This window comes from Chironomus tepperi, unplaced genomic scaffold, assembly GCF_022539635.2.
Source record: "Chironomus tepperi strain 1889 unplaced genomic scaffold, CSIRO-AGI_Ctep_v1 contig_172, whole genome shotgun sequence".
In the NCBI taxonomy this organism is placed as follows: Eukaryota; Metazoa; Arthropoda; class Insecta; order Diptera; family Chironomidae; genus Chironomus; species Chironomus tepperi.
Genome location: NW_027226294.1, coordinates 303019 through 320541, shown reverse-complemented (window position 1 = coordinate 320541; position 17523 = coordinate 303019). Strand labels below are relative to the sequence as shown.

At 31.7% G+C, this 17523-nt stretch overlaps 1 protein-coding gene across 1 annotated transcript in view; it reads left to right on the top strand.

The window, feature by feature from the left end:
• The first annotated feature begins 166 nt into the window (after positions 1-166).
• Positions 167-17523, top strand: part of Gdap2 (ganglioside induced differentiation associated protein 2) — a 29709-nt gene continuing 12352 nt past the window's right edge. Inside the window, exons 1-7 of the mRNA XM_070638417.1 lie at positions 167-383; positions 10981-11043; positions 11156-11435; positions 11525-11776; positions 11838-12056; positions 15882-15997; positions 16316-16413. Coding sequence (XP_070494518.1) covers positions 10987-11043; positions 11156-11435; positions 11525-11776; positions 11838-12056; positions 15882-15997; positions 16316-16413 — 1022 coding nt within the window. The 5' untranslated portion in view covers positions 167-383; positions 10981-10986. The remainder of the gene's footprint in view (positions 384-10980; positions 11044-11155; positions 11436-11524; positions 11777-11837; positions 12057-15881; positions 15998-16315; positions 16414-17523) is intronic.

Genomic DNA, 17523 nt, shown 5'->3' with positions numbered 1-17523 from the left:
GAGGAGGTTCTCTCTCTTTATGTATTCGTGTTTTTTGCTGCTCTTAGTTTTTAAGTGTACATCAAAGAGTTGTGTTGAATTTTTGTTTGTTCGTACAATTTTTTAAGCAATCATTTTAAGAAAAAAATTATTAAAGTTTTTAAGTGAAAAAAGACATTTAAAGGAACTAACTTAAATAATTCAAGACATATAGTGTTAAACATATAATCAATGCAAGAACCATAGTTAATAACTTAGCAAAAAAAAGAATCATTTTAAGAGGAAAGAAAAAAAAAGGAAAAGAAGAGCTTAAAAGCTTCAAAGTTCTGTGTCGAAAAAAAAAAGTACATAAATATCTATTTTACTCAAAGGATTAAGTCATCTACCTTTAACAAGGCAAAAATGTAAGAATGAATGGTAAAAAGATTCTTTATACTAAATACCAAAAATACTTACTCAAACTGCTTCTCTTTTCCTTCTTACCGTAACACACACCAAAAAAAATCATTTTTTTTTTCAAAGACGAGAATTTTTTTTTGGGAAGTGAAAAAAATGAAAGACATAAGAAAGTTTGTGTTTCCATTTCGCTTAATGTTACATAAAAAAAAATATTTTGGTACAGACAAAGAAATGGAACCAAAGTTCCATAAATGACTTTTGTATTACTTTTTAAATACCTTTAAAAAATATATATATAACTTCAATTGCTGCCTGCTGCTTCTCTCTCCCAGAAAATAAAGTTCTTCATGATGTCATCCTCTTATAAATTTACATTTTATCGACATCCAGCTAATAATATTTTTTCTGCTGCCTTTCTTCTATATATGTAGATATTTTCGATAAAAAATATTAAATTAGTAATTATATACACGTGGGAGAAGGAATGCGAATATATATGCAGTATAGAAAAAGAACTTGACTTCTTTTATGAGCTGAAATATTTTTGCAATGTAAAGTAAAACATAAAAAAGAAAGCTGACGAATAAGTTACTGTGCTTGTTGATGATTAATGACGCATTCTTGGTGATTACTAAAGGAATATCTTAATTATGTTAATTATAATAATGAAGGAACTATGGATTGAATTTTTCAAGTGACATATAAGGTTGTGTCTAGTGACTACCCGAGTGACACATATGAATGAAGCTCCTACACGACAATTTTAAGACTCCGACTGAACTTCTTTTATTAACACTAAATAGAACTTGCTTAAATTGGGCAGCCATAATTCCGTGGCAGAGCCTTCTTCAGTTGTGTCGGTCGGGATTTTATATTTGGACCCTTCCACATCATTTATGATAAAAGATTTTCATTGATTAAATGAAATTTCTATACCCGAACAGTCAATGAGCATGCTCATGCTCTAAAAAGCAAAGAACATTCTTTCAAGAGCTTACTACTTACTTACATTTCTGGCCGTACTTATCAACTGTGATCTATGGGCTCCCTGAGATGACGCCTAAAGCTAGCTCTATTGCCTTTTGACTACTTTCAAGAGCTTGCTTTTCACTAGCCTAAACTTGACATAATTAATGCAGTTAATGTTTATGAGCGTGTTTTTGGCCAAGCTGAATTTATCTACTATTAGACATTAACTAACTGTGTCCACTCGGGTAGCTCTCAAAAGCTTACTTTAAAATTGATTACGCATCTTTGCCTGCTATGGATGGGTATGCTCACAGAATTGAGTATGCTCAATGAAATTCATTGAAGATGCTCATGAGCTGAATGAGCTTGAATACACATATTTAGAGTATCCTCATTCCCCGTTAGGGATAAAAGTCACAAATCTCATGAATGATATCTAATTTTGGACGTTCTGTTGGATATTCATTGAGACATAACCTTTGTTCATTGAGACTCTGTCCATATATCTATAATTCAAGTGCATTCTGTGTGAGAATTAAATCTACAAAACTAATTAGCAAACTGTAAATTTTGTAGGCAGCTAGAAATTATTTAGAACTGACTTGTTGTGTATAATTCACATATAATCTCATAAAGCTTAGGAATGTCTTAACAGCAATGCTCTCCACATTAAATAAGTTATGATTATGAGCATGAGCTAATTTTTGATGAGAATTTCAAATTCTGTCTCATATTTGAATAAGCAGCAACATTAGTATTGAATTATCCAAAGTGAATAATGAGCATGACAAATGTAAGCTAAAAAAGGCAATTAAAACGTAGCAACAGTAGTAATTAATGAAAGAGCGAACTGAAGTAAGTGAGAGAGTGAGAGAGAGAGAACGAGAATATTATAATTTGACCCTGAGCTTCTATATTAATGCAAATATGTAATACATAACACTCATACATATTGAATTAAATGTATATGGCACAAATATTAATGTGCAACTTTTCTGCACAATTCACTATACGAAAGCAAGAGGTGAGCAAGAGAAGAGTGTTTACGTAGGTGGGCATGTAAACTTAAAAGTAGGTGAAAGAACATTTGTGTTTATCTTCATTTACTGTACAGGCTCTTACACGACGATAATAAATTTGCATTTTTATAGCAATTCAGCCGTCATCATTTTTTTGTTATGTGAATTTAAAATGCAATGGAACTAAGTATTTTAGTCTAAAAGCATATGAGAGAGAGAGAGAAGCTTTAAATATTTAGTTGAAAATGGAAAGGATGAATCAGAGTGTGACTTTCTCAAAAGCGACAGTTAAATTTTTTCAAAAAAAAAAATTTTTCTGTAATATTCGAATTTTTTGTGACCGTTATTTTTACTTTCTTCGTAACGTAAATTTTTGTTTCAAAATAAGTTTAGTTCTAATTGTTCGAATTTGAGACGGCCACACTCTGGGATGAATGTATCCTTTATAATAGATATCTTGGAATCTTTTCAATATCTCCTTTTTGCTGTTGCACACTTTTTTATTCCGTGTAGCTACAAAATTAAGGATTCATGAATGTTGCAAGTTATATCCTCTCTCATCTATACATTCATCTCCCTCAGCAAAAAATGTCTATTTCTCAACATTTTCTTTGCTTTTTTCTATTCATTTCCTATTTTTCCTTTCATTGCTCATACTTGAATCATTAAAAGTTAAAAATCTTCATTCATACAGCATTATTACATATTTTGCTCTTAGTTCTTTCATCTTTCCCTAGCGTATTTTTATGTACATAAATTTATTTCCGCTCATTTTGTCTACAATAATGCTTTCTGATCTTCCAAATGGATCCAATATAGTTTAAGGAATGTCATAGCTGTTAACATTTATGGATGCACTTTATTTTCTAATTTTAATTAGACAGCTTTTTAGGATCATTTGGCATTTTATTTAAAAACATGATTTTTAGAGACATTTCCAACTGTATTTCCATTTTGTCTCATACAGTGCATTGTAGTGGCTTATACGAAGATTCTAAGATTGTATCAGAATACCAAATATTGGATAATCCAGGTTAATTCATTCCAAATCCATCTTACTTACTTAATTCCTTGGCGAAGGCACACGAGAGCCTATTGCCGCATTAAGAATTCGTCGGAAGCTGGATCTGTCTTTAGATAACTTCTACCAGTTTCTAATCCATTCTTAAGCTGTCCTAACTCTAATATGATGATTCGGTACCTGAACGGAGTGAGTCTGACATGATATCGGATTTTGGATCGATTAACCGACTTGACGTCATTCTGAAACAGTTTCAAGACATACAAATTCTTAGTTTTCATGTCGATTTTTAATGTTCTGTCTCGATTCTCGAGAGGTCATTGAAGTTTTTCATTTAAAATGATTTTCGTGACAAGATAGGTGCATTGAAATTGTGTATCAACTTTTTTTTACTAAATACATTACACTATAAAAGTACTGACATTATTTTTTTTTATCACTGGTTGTTCATCATCAGAAAAACATGTCATCGCTTTCTCTATAAAGAAGCAAAGTAAGCAGGATGATAAAGCATATTTTTATAAAGATTATGTACATATGTTATAAGGATAAGATGAGTTGGAGTGGCTCGGTGGCGGAATGGTTTAGTACTTTTGTATCTAATTATTGTGAAACCGACCAAGCGGTCATGGGTTCGAGACTCGGCAGGAGAAACTTCTTCACTTGTCCTTTTTCGAATCATATGTAGTGGAAACTCGGCTCACAGTCTTCCTTTATAGACTATAAGCTAGACTGTGATAATATCATCTAAGAAGTGATTCCTGATCCCACTTTAAACTCAGTACTACTGCAGTTCAGGATTTTAATGATCTAAATAGCTGAAAGATACTTCGATCGGAATCCCATCATGATTTCAAGAATTAGTTGATCTCGAGACATTATGAATCCTTATTAAGGATTGTTGAGTTAGGAATTCCAAACTCCCAATCCTGAGATTGTCATGAACATGCCGAAGTCATGAATTAGAATCCGTGTGAATTATGACAGTCTGTATAAAGAGATCTCCATCAAATACCAGATCCACACTAAATGATCTTAGCTATCATGGCTATTCTGTCAATTGGCTGCCACTTGCCTCCAAGCATACTGCCACCTCGTCGTCTTGGTGGCAATATGTCCCGATCTGAATACGATCTCTCCTTTAAGAAAATTCATAAAACGTTCCAGTCTGAGAATATTTTTAAGGAATGGCACTTGCTTATTCTTGTATTTCCAACTTTCTTATTCATATTTTCTTACTTTTCTTCAACATAAAATATTTAAACTTTTTTAATTAAAATTTTTTTATTTCATTGAATTTTATGACATGGATCATCCAATTTGAGTAAATTCTTCACATTCTACTAATCTTTGAAGTCTTAAAAGAAATAAATCTCGAGCATATATATTTCACGTGTAACTTTGCGTAACTGATTATACTGTAATAGAAAGTAATCATTTTAAATTACATCGATTCAATGTGCTAAAATTTATTCATAGATTAGCACTAAATTGATTGAATTCAAATGGAGTCACTCAATCAAGGAGGAAGAGACTGAAAAGAAGTAAACATTTAACTGATAATGAATTAAATCAATATTTTCAAATTTACCGCATGTGTGCCTAAATCAGTGGTGAGCAATGCATTTATTTTTTGGGGCACAACTTGGTTATAAGCCTCGACTGAAACCGACCATGATACATTGTTCATGGCATACCCTAAGATTTTGGTGGCACACAGATTGCCCAACACTGCACTAGTGTGTCGTGGCACACAGGTTGCCCACCACTGCACTAGTGTGCCAAAACACACAGGTTGACCACCACTCCATTAGTGTACCGCAACACACAAGTTGTCCACAACTGCTTTAGTTTGCCTTGTCATTCAGGTTCCCCGCCACTGACGTAAATGTTTTCATACGCAAATATTTATCACATATCCATTAAATGTTGTGTGCGAAAATCGGACTTAACAAGATTAAAATCAATTAGTTAAAGAATCTTGGAGCTTTTGACGTCAACAAGAAAGATTGATTCATGGAATTAAAAAATCTACAAGTAGACAATAAAGCTAGAGTTAGAAGCTCATATTTCCTCAACTCATTGATATTCAGCATAAAATTCATATTGAATTTCAAACTAAATTTAGGAAAATTGATAGTCATAAATTTAAGAATTTTACATAATTTGAGAAATTGAGATTCCAAAATAGGCATATCTAATTTTATTAACATCAATAATTTTGTCACATTTAAGGCATGCAAATTTAGAAACAATATTCATTATACCTAATAAATATTTAATCGCTGTTCATTAAAAATGGAACATTTCGAATATGTATCTAGTATTAAAAATAGTCAATGTGCCTTAGAAAGTACAAAATCGATTTCCGCTCTTTCAAGCATAAGCTTAAAGGATTATGAAGCTACAAAATACGAAGAATGAGGAGAGAAAAATGAAAATCCGAGGAAATTTTTTTCTCTCAATTAGACTGACTTTGATAATAGAGTTATGGAAATAAATTTATGGTTTTAAATATGATTTGCTATAAAATTTTATGCTGACTGAAATTTAGCTTGATTCGGCTTTAGATTGTTACGGATATGAGCTAATGATAGGAATTATTGTGTGAGATTTCGCAATAAATAAGAAGAAGTCAGCTCTAATTTATATTTTATGATTTATTTACTTGAATTTTGATATTTTCCCTAACTGAACATTGTTAAGATACCTGCCCGAGCGACACAATTGTGCAATGTGGCGTTCTTAAGGCTGCCATTTGAAAGAACCTTTAGTTATTCAAGTTAAGGCTAATAATTGATTAACGAGTGAGGCTGTGCCAGACCACTGCTCTCAGTATAGCTGCTGTTTACAGTAAAATCAGAACCACTCCTTTGATGACGTTATTGACAGCTAATTGTCTTTAGACTCCAGAGAGAGGCTGTGAGCTGCATATGATTCGAATAAGCGATCGTTCAAAAAAGTTTCTTCTGCCGAGTCTCGAACCCATGACCGATTCGTCGGCATCGTAATAATTAGGTACCGAAGTATGAAACCATTCCGCCACCGAGCTACCCTAACCCATGGCGACTTCCACTTGGTGTTAATAAAAAACCACATTCAATGTGGTTTAGCGTAGCCATTAGAATTCCATTTTGAAGCCATCTCCATTTGTGTCACTCGGGCAATAAACAATACAGCATATAGAATGCTTTAGGATCATTATTTTGACTGGTTTTGACATAATAAATGGATTGAAATGAAGATTGTATTTGAATTATACCTGAAGATATAAATTCTATAGAATTTATGTTTTTGTCAGCCTTTTGGCAATTACACAATGCTCGAAGCATATTAATATACAGAAGAAAATAGGTTATGCAGGATATGAATAAGTCTTAGATATTAAATATTAATTATACAAAGAAAATTAGTTCCACGTTATGAGAATCATTTTTAGCGTAAGCTTAAATCTGGATGTTAAAATCTCATTATAATATCCAGCATCTATAAAATTTATTATTCTAACCACACAGCAACAAAAATAGAATCAAGTTTTGGATGCAAATGCGGAGATGAAACAAAACAAATTAAATAATCCCATTGTTCATGTGATTAGCAATAACACATGTCACCTATCAATGCACGAACTGTAGATTTGCTTTTCGTTCCACAATAGAAAATGACAATAAAGCTTAGAAGAAACAAAATAGAAAAAAAAAACACAAAATTCAATAAAGATCGTGAAAATAAAAATTTATTTTCTATGGAAGTGACGCAAATCCATAAGCATGACGGAGCTGATTTCCAAATGAATGAACTTTAGATGATTCATTTTGTGTTGTTTCTACGTATGCTTGCTACTATCTGTATTTATATGTAAAAAAAATACATTCGTACATGCGAATGTGAATTGAATAAAGAATACGAACAAGACATGACACAGAGAATAAGTGAGTAAGAGAAAGGAAGAGACACATCTGTATTGGGTTAAAAGTCATCGATATTATAAACATTGAAGTGTGCATGCTTGTGCCATATTTTGTACTAAATTATACGATTTAAATAGAACACAGTTCCCAAGTTGCAGCCTACAGCATATTTGGGAACTGTTGCCAACAATTTGGCAACCGTAACGGAGGGAAACTTATTAAACTTTTATTTTCTTTGGTTTCATGACTTTCTTTGGCTCTATTAAATGTGTCTTATTTTATGGGTCATTCAATTATGATGTCATTTTCTTGAAAGGTGGTTTGAACCCGAACAGCATAATGTGTTTGCTAGGGCATCGATAAGACGTAAATTGTCTCGACGGGACCATTTGAGATTTGAATAATATTTACCCCTTTTTCATACAAAAGCTCAGGGTGATTTCGATCCATTTTTAATGCGAGAACTGTAATTAACAGCATTTTGTCTGTTGTAACGTACATTTAAGATTTGAATAAAATTTATTTTTTCATAGTTGAAAACCCCTTTTTCATACAAAAATTCAGTTTGTTTTTGAACTCCGAAGAATAAACATCTCATTTATTTATAAATTCACGATTAAGTAGTTTAATAGCTAAATGTGGTCTATTTGGTCTATCAGTCACCATTTGTGAACGAGCCCTCATTCAAATTCTAACCAGCAACAAAACAGTCATGATGATCGTAAAAAAAAATCTATTGTCCAAAGCATGCATACTTCCATATCAATTTTGACATTTTGCGGATACAAGCATTTTTGTTAATATAATCGACATAATAAGAATGGAAAGAACCAAAAATAAAATTCATTTTCGCATGCATAGTATGGAATGTTAATAGATAAACGGATAGCGAGTTTTGGTTTTTAACACATTTTTTTAAAAAGCTCTTTTTGCTTTTTGTTCCTTCTTTCCGATTTATTGCACGCGATTTTATGTTGTACCTTGGTACGAACAGCAGCGTCATTATCCTTTTTTTTCTCTATTATTCTGTTGCCTTTTTATTTTCATGAAGTTCTGATTTTAATAATTAATGACAAGACTGAGAATAAATAAGAAGATTTTTAGACAGAAACCATTAAAATTAATGTATTCCCTGATGTAGATAGCAAGCTATAGCTTTGGTAGTTTCTCAAAGTTCTTAATTATTTTAAATGTTCATGAAATTTGTTTTAATCTTTTAATTATCGAAGTTGATTGATAAATAAGAAGACAAGAAAGTGTTTACAGGTTGAATCCAGTAAATCTGGATCTAGGAATCTCACATTTACACGATATAAAATACATTAAGTCTTCTATTGTATATCCAAAAATATAAACATAAATTTGGCCGCTCCTACAGGTCATTAGAACACAATAGACATTGGTGCTTTGAGTAAAACGTTTACGATCATCAACCTTTGAGTCAGACATCCTCGAAGTTCAGCTGAAAATTCAGCAGTGTCACGGTTCTCGCGAACAATTGGAGTAAAAGGTTCAATTATTCAATTGGCATGCTTTATAGCACAAATATTTGCACAAAGTATAAATGGAATTAAAGGAATAAAATTACCGGTAAAGGAAAAGTTGTTACGTAATTAGGAATTAATGAAATTCTGACATGAAACGTCAAGCACCACCTAATTATTCAGTCAGTTAAATGGTATTAAATCGCTTGGTAATCTATTTTGCAGTTCATATTTGCCATTTCTTTTCTCACACCATCATTGTCGTTCCTTATGTGCTGTGCTGTATACAATAACAAAAACATGACATTGTAATTGAATAATCGGTTAAAATCGCATATTTATGGTAAATGTGATTGAATGTATTCCTTTACGTTAATGTAACATACATTTATTTATGATAAATTAGATGAGACGGTAACAAGCTATGAAGGTCGTGCATAAACATTCTCTTTACTCCTTCATCCTTTCCTTTCCTACTTTTTACAACGTTTAGCTATACTAACCGAAAAAATTGATATTGGAATGCTGTCAAGAAAATCAAATGAACAGATTCTATCGATTTTTATGTTCATTCAATGAACGTATACGATACACAAGGAGAGGAGAAAGCGGATAGAATGGAGGATTGAAAGAGAAAAAAAAAAGTTTTTTTGCTTGCCGATCGATTCTACATCAATTCGTTTATAAGCCATTAGCTGTGACACAATTTAATCAATTATGATTTATCGAACTTTGATGGTGCCCGCAGCAGATTCTCTCATTTTTTTTCGCCAATATTTGGTGTTTGATATATACCGAGAGTAAATTAGATTTTCATGACAACGATTATTATGATAATAATCGACCTGACAATTCGAGTGCTTGTAACTGATGCATTAATTCTCAATTATTTGCGGTTTCAATATTATCGACTGTAGACATTGTAATGTTGTCATTTGATCGAATTGTCAATTTATGACTTAAAAGAATTAAGTTTCATGTTGCTTATTTAGTTTTATTTAGTTCTTCAATTAACTTATTGATTTGTGGATGTAAAAATAAATATTAGTTGTTCACCTACAGTAACTTGTTTGGGTTTTTACAGTCTTCATTATTATGAAAATAAATCAATGCTTACTGTGAACACACAATTGGAGACACAAACTTTCATTAAATATTTAAAGTTTAACATTTTTATCTCATTCTATGTATCGGTAATATTTTCGTGTCAAGAACAACCGAAAATGTATTGTACATAAATAAATTTATTTTTGATTTCACGGGAGAAAGATAGAGATAGTAGTATAACGTAAATAATGCAGGTGACATTAATAACATGACTGAATAATATAAATAAAATTTTATTTTTGACTATACGCTAATATGTTGACTTTTTTATTTGGTATGTCATGCTTTTATGTATTCAAATGGGATATAATTACAATGTATATGGATATAGTTAATTATTATATTGACAATATTTCAATAATGGGTAGATTGAAGTTTACGTAATGCACTGAAAATCCTCATTATTGTCTCGTCTCCTCTCGTCTCAACATAACAAAGCTACTCAATAGAGCGATTTGGTCTTTTAAAAAAGCTCAAAATTCTAATTTCTGGATCTTTATTTTCAAAATTAAAAATTGGTTTTGGTTTTACATTAACATGTTAACAATTTTTTGAAATAACGTTCATTTAAGATTTGAATAATATTTATTGTTCATAGTTGAAAACCCCTTTTCATACAAAAGTTCAGTCTGTATTTGAACTCGGATAAATAAACATCTCGTTTATTCATAAATTCGTGAAAAAGTAGTTTAAATTAAGCTTCATCAACCATTATTACAAACAATAAGTTGCAGACAAAGCAGAAATAACTTCAATTGGCAATTTATTCACCTTTAAATGTGAATTAGGAATTAATAAGAAATTTAAAAATTCAAACTTCCAAAAATTGTTCTCAAAATTTTTAAAACAAAGAAAGCCGTTACGAGTCAAAAATATTTATCAAAATTTATATGAAACGTAATTAAAGTCGGACATAACATCTCCACACAGCATCACTTAATACACGAATAATCCCAAATAAAAACAATCCCCATATGAACTTCTTAATTATGTTTTATGTTAATTAATATAACCTAAAATTGTAGTTATTTTTTTAACATTCCTTATTAATTTAATTAAGTTCATATTTTTTCTCTAACAATTAATTTTAGAAAGCGATGCGACTTATCTCTGATATCAAAAATGATCATTTCGAGCCTATAAATTTCATTCAGGTACTAATTGTTCTAACATAACATAACTAATCCAATTAACATACAGAATGGTGCTATTTGAAATTGAAAAATCTTTAATTAATAATTAATAATCTTGTGCTCTCTATTATAGTACACTGCACTACATTCACTCAAACGTTGGAGTGAATTGAATCGTTCATCGCTAACTGCACCAATTGCTTATAGTTCACTTGCACGCCAAACTAGTCCATTTCCTTATCGAGACGAAATCAACGGTCGCTTCATTTTATGGGAAGGTGATATATCATTGCTTAATGCTGATGTTATAGTGAATACAACCAATGAGAATCTTAGTGAACATAATTGTGTATCAAGTCGAATAATCAATCGTGCCGGGCCAGGATTACTTGAAGAATTAAAGACAATTAAAGGTATTTTTCCATTTTTTTTTACATAATATGCAGCAATAGATGCCTTTTAATTTAATTAAATATTATATACAACTGACATATAATTCCAGTTTGCCAAGCCGGTGAGGTGTGTGTTACCAAAGGATATTCTCTTCCAACACGTTACATTATTCACACAGTGTGCCCTAGTTATAGTCAGAGAAATCGTGTAGCATCAATTTGGTCGGAAAATACATTGCAGTTGTGTTATAGAAATGTTCTAAATAAAGCCAAAGAACTTGGATTACAAACAATTGGATTATGCACATTGAGTGTTCCACAACGAAAATTTCCATCCGATATTGGAGCACATATTGCATTAAGTAATGATTTTTTATCATTCCTTTTTTGACATTTATTGAATAAACTTCTTGTACCTTTTAGGGACGATTCGTAAATATCTCGAAACAAATAAACGTGAAGTTGTCATTTTATGCTTGGAGTCATTTGAGTGTAGCATTTATGAAGTTTTAGCACCACTTTACTTTCCACGCAATCAATTAGAAGAATCAAGCGCATCGTGGCTATTGCCAAAAAATATATCCGAAATCACTGATCATCAAATACGAATTACTCGTAATCCACAACATAACATGATTCGAGGTGAGAAAGTTATTAAATCAACTGTAGTATTTGGCGCCTAAAGTACATATGACAGGCGAGAAAATAATTGATACGGAAGCCATACAAAAATTACCCCGACCGTCGATGCCGATGTTAAAAAAAAAAGTTTTAATGGGCATTTATTGAACATTATAATATTGATTTATTTTCACCTACTTTTCCTCCTCTTTTCCAATAATTTTCTTCTTCTTGTGCCTCATATATGCTGAATAACAATTTTTTTTTTACTATATTGTGCATATGACTTTTTATATTGAAAAAAAATGCGATGTTATTAAAAAAAAAGCACTTTACATGTGTATATAAATACATCAAGTGCATTACATGTCAGTATTCGTTTTGGATTATAAAATATACTTTTGTGTATCACATGGCATATCCATTATATATACATTTATATATTTGTTATCAACATTTGATTCCAATACATTGACGTCTGTATTAATAATGTGAAGAGTATCACCAAACTTGTAAGGGACTTTAGTTTTTGTCATTAAATTTACGGAGGCGAATGTAATAAGTTTTGAGCAGCATAAAAAGTTATTGCGAAATATATTCGTGCAAGGCAGGCACAATCGCGATTATTGAAAGTATTTACAAAAGTTCAAATTGTGGAAATAAGCAAAAGCAAAGATAGCATTGAATTATGATGAATAATGATGATGATTTGAAGAATTCTACAAAAGGTAATGTCAAATAATGGGGTCCTATAATTTGTATGATTGCTCTCCACTCCTTGAATAATTGAAAAGCCAATAATTAAGTTAAATTCAAATGATCACCGATCATCAGAGACATGCAATCGTTCATTTCTTTGTTTGCTTTATTCTTTTTATTTTTGTATTGAGCTTCAGTATGCCGTCATCATTATCAGGTTGATAAAATTTTGATAAATTTATCTAGTTCTATTTACAAAGAATTTATATTAATAAGAGATAAAATTGTGTGCAATGAGGCATGCTGTCGTTGTATTTTATTTATATATTGAATGACTAGGGCACGCGTAAATACGGCAGGAATGACTAATAGAAATTTTGTTGATTTCTTCTTCCTACATTTTATTTACGTATTTTTTAATGTGCTTATTCCGAGCGGCACAAATTGAGGTTTCAGGCCCTACGCTTAACCTCTTTTACTTAGACCAAATGGAAGTCCTCTATTATTGACAGTCATATGGACGCCAAATGGATGCTAATTGCATTTGATGCTATTAAAAGAAGGCTACGGTTCTTGACTTGTGTCGCTCGGGCATTAAAATGACTTTGCCTATTCCATTAGTAATTCTTCAAATCACAAAAGTACTTACTCATATTGGAAATTAATTACAATTATGGAAATGCGAACATTTTTATGAATGATTAAGTTGAGTATTCTCATCGGTGACATAAACATTAATCAAGCATGTGTGTGTGTGTGCGTTGAAAAGTGACATAAATTTGCTTCCATATCGCATATCGCATAAGCAGACAAATTAAAATTTTTAGAATGTACACAATAATGTTGAAAAGGTTAATATACTTAACATTAACGTATAGGTGAGGCAGCAAACTTTTTTTTTTGATTATGATAAATCATGAAAGCGAAATTAATATGTAGTAAAAAGTTTGTGACGGTTTAATTACTGTGTGATGCTAAGCAGTTTTGGACTTTTGGTCTGAGATAATTAATAATTTTCAATTATCATTGGCGATGACATATGTCTGAATGTATTCTCAAGGGATATTAATCCTAAGCGACACTAATGAAGAATTCTACGCTACGGTGCTGTTAAGGTTCAGCCAAAGATCTTTTATTGTCACCAAATAGTACTCGCCTCTAAAGACAGTCATCCGAATCCAGTACAAAGCTAGATTCGGATTATTGATCGGCTAAGCAACTTATGCTATACCCGAATTGCACAAGTAGGCTAAACGATCCAAAATTCAATACCAGGCCGATGTAACTCTGGCTTCATATCGGGTTTAAAATGGATATTACACAAAGGTGACTTCAATGTGTGAACGTTGGAAAATTACGTAATCCTTGGGCAGGAGACCCGAGGGTGATTTTGTTTCACAGTGCTACGATGAGAAGAAGGGTTAACTAAGCATAAAATGCTATTTTTAGTGTTACGTAATGTTCGAACTTTCTCTGTGGTGTCAAGACAGACTTCAAAGACCTGTTGTAGTGCCTTCTTCATATGTGCCACTCGGGTAACAAAACAATAGTTCTACTAGCTAATCGCAATAAATTATTCATTTTAAATAGTTTTAACAGTCTTAATTATTTTTAAATGCAAAAAAGCTTTAAGTAGCTTTTTTCATATGAAAGCTTTCGTCTATATGCACAATCAGTCAGAAACATTTGACTAGGGTTGAAAAATTAATGTGTAAAGTAATTTTGGAAGTTGAAAACAATATTTAATTAAATCTGTTTTGCTCCAAAAAAAATTGCAAGTCATTTAGACTATTTGTTTTAAAGAAAATACAATTAATGGATTGTTATCTCTGTTAATTTCTTTTAATTATGCTATGTACATGTATGGGTTTATGGTCTTTAAAAATTTCCTGGTAAATATTTTCAAAAAATACCGAACAAATTCTTGCAAGTAAGCATCTACATATATGGTATCAAAAAATTGATTATGAACCCAAAGCCACTAATACTAGCTCTAATTTGAACATTTTTGCGTTAAACCCGAGTTTCGCAAGGCAATAAGTCGTGTCTTTCCGTTAATGCGGTTAATAAGCGGTGCTCTAGCGAACACTGTGTGCTGTTTGGATAATTTAGGTCAGTGGTGGGAAACATTTTACTTTCCCCGCTACACCTTAGTGATTAGCCTCGACTGAATCCACACACGACATAAGGTTCATGAAATTGGCACATAGGTTGACAATTAAGGAGTTTTTAGAGACTTAAAGACCAACATCAGAAGAGTCAATTCCTGGTTAAGGCAACTATACCAAGCACATAGTGACACTGTGTAACTAGTCAACATCTGTCAGATTGCATGAAAATCAACCCCGAAATTGAGTTATGTTCTTGTCAATTACTGATCCAAATAAATGAAATACAATTGAAAATGTCAGTTCCAAGTCAGTTCCGATTAAAAAAATAATAATGACTGACAATTGCAATAACAATTGCTGTTCCATCTCTGAAATCATATAAAACACTTTTTTGTATGTCATTAATTTATTTGCCGATAACTCACATGCGAATATTCACAGACGAAGTCTACTAGTTCTACTTGCACGTATAGTTCTTTACATTTTAAATTAAAAAGAGCAAATAGAAAATGAAATGCGAAGTATTATATAGAATAACAAACTTACTATCTCACGTTATCTCCATAAATAAGCCGCTGCTCATATATTCATTCTACTGCTGCTTTTTTTCATATTCACATTCATTAATGAAAATGAGAATAAAAAGAGATTTCTTCTCCATTCCGTACACAAATCTAAAAGTGTGAACAAAAGAATGAAGTGAAAAGGTATGAGCACACATAAAAAGATTTTCAGTAATGTTGAGATTTCTTTCAACAACAGTAGCAGCATTTCGGAAAACGGGAGTTGATTCAATATTTTTTAATTTCTAAAAACTCGACAGTCAAGGGCTTCCAAATGTATAACTTAAAGACAAAAGAGCTGTGAAAATAAATTCAAAATAAAGCTAATAAATTAAATAAAAATCAGCAGAGACTGACACAAAAATGATAAATGACTCATTTGAATTTTCGTGTAAATCACATCAAAATTAAAAGATTGACATGATGGATAAGATGTGCATAATTGTAAAATTTATATTCTTATATCATTTTAGCTGATGACGATTCGGAAACATCGCCACATGATTTTGAAGGAAATAATTCAGATTTGGAATGTGGTAATGATGAGACATTCCATTTGAAGGGTCATGGATCGTTTACTCAAATGCAGGTAATGAGATAATCAAGAGTTAGGGCTTGCTCTCTTCGTTGAATAAATTGAGATAGTCTCTCAATTTCTTCCATTTCTAAAAAAGATTTAAAATTGGATTCTGATAAGCGAAGAGTGCATGCCTATTAGTTACTGAACAAATTACTTCACATTAACAAGCAATGAATTTTATTACTTACGGAACATTTAAAATATTGCCGGTCTGCATACATTTTTTATTAATATCCAACTCTAAATTGTTAGGCATTCTTAATATTCTTGCAAATTACTATTATTAAGTCTAGATTCATATGTTTATTCAATTTCTACTGATTATAGGGCGATTTGGATCGTCAGCGATTGCTCGGTGACAGACCACGTGAAGGTCATTATGAAGACATTCTAGAGGAAAAGCTTGAAGGATTTGAACAAGAGAGGTGAGTGGATTATTGCGCGTTTCAATGCATTAATTATTACACGTGACCTTACGCACTATCACGAGATATATTTATGTCTTGTACACAATTCTATTGATTCCTATAAATAGTCAAGAAATGAAAAAATCGAAGTGAATAAGAATCAACAATAAGATAGGTCTGTTGCCATAAAATTCATAGGACACAGTGTGCATAATTTGTTGAGTTTTCTGATTTTGCGAAAACAGAACTGCTGTTCCTGTTATCACTGTTCAGACAAATTAAGCATCCCGAGCGACACAAATGAAGAGAAGCTCTGTTATCAACACCAAATGGAAGCCGCTTCCGTGCGTATCTACATTGCTGTCCAATTTAGGCAATTTCCTTTTGATATTGATGAAAGAGCTTTCACGGAGCTTTAAAAGCTCCTTGGCGAAGTCTTCTTCATTTGTGTCACTCGGACACATATAATCCATTCCATTGAATGACGGAACCATATCAAATACATTAATAAGACATGATGATAAAGCATGTCAACTTCTGATTCTTGCTCTCAAAAAACAGCTCATGAGAGAAATCATTCAAATTCCTTATTATTTTGAATGCTAAAGGTGAGCTGCTCAATTCGGTGATACAATTCAGCTTACACGAGTTTAATCCATTTTTTGAAGGAAATGAGTCGGGAGTATTTAACGTTTAATCACCTTATTCCATGCGCTAGCTGTTAAGAATACGTAAAAGTCTTAAACGTCATGGTATTAATAATTAATTTCGGAATTTCTACTACGTATACTATACAGCAATACTAAATATAATTTCTTGATTAACGAAATATTAAGGGATCTTAACAGCTACGTCACAATGGAATACAGTTAATGACGTTCGTGTCAGAATGAATTTCTTGTCACAAAATCACGCCTTTAATATCGATTTTCGTGCAAGTGTATACATGAATAGGAACTTGTATCCTTATTTGATATGCTTGGAGGTTAGTCGAAGTCGAAACAATAAGAGTCGAGGACGTAAATTGAAATTAATGATGAAATGGTAAACAAAAAAGCATGTGGAAATTATGGAATTTGGAGATAATTAATATTGATACATAGAATCAACAATGAAAATATTATTGTG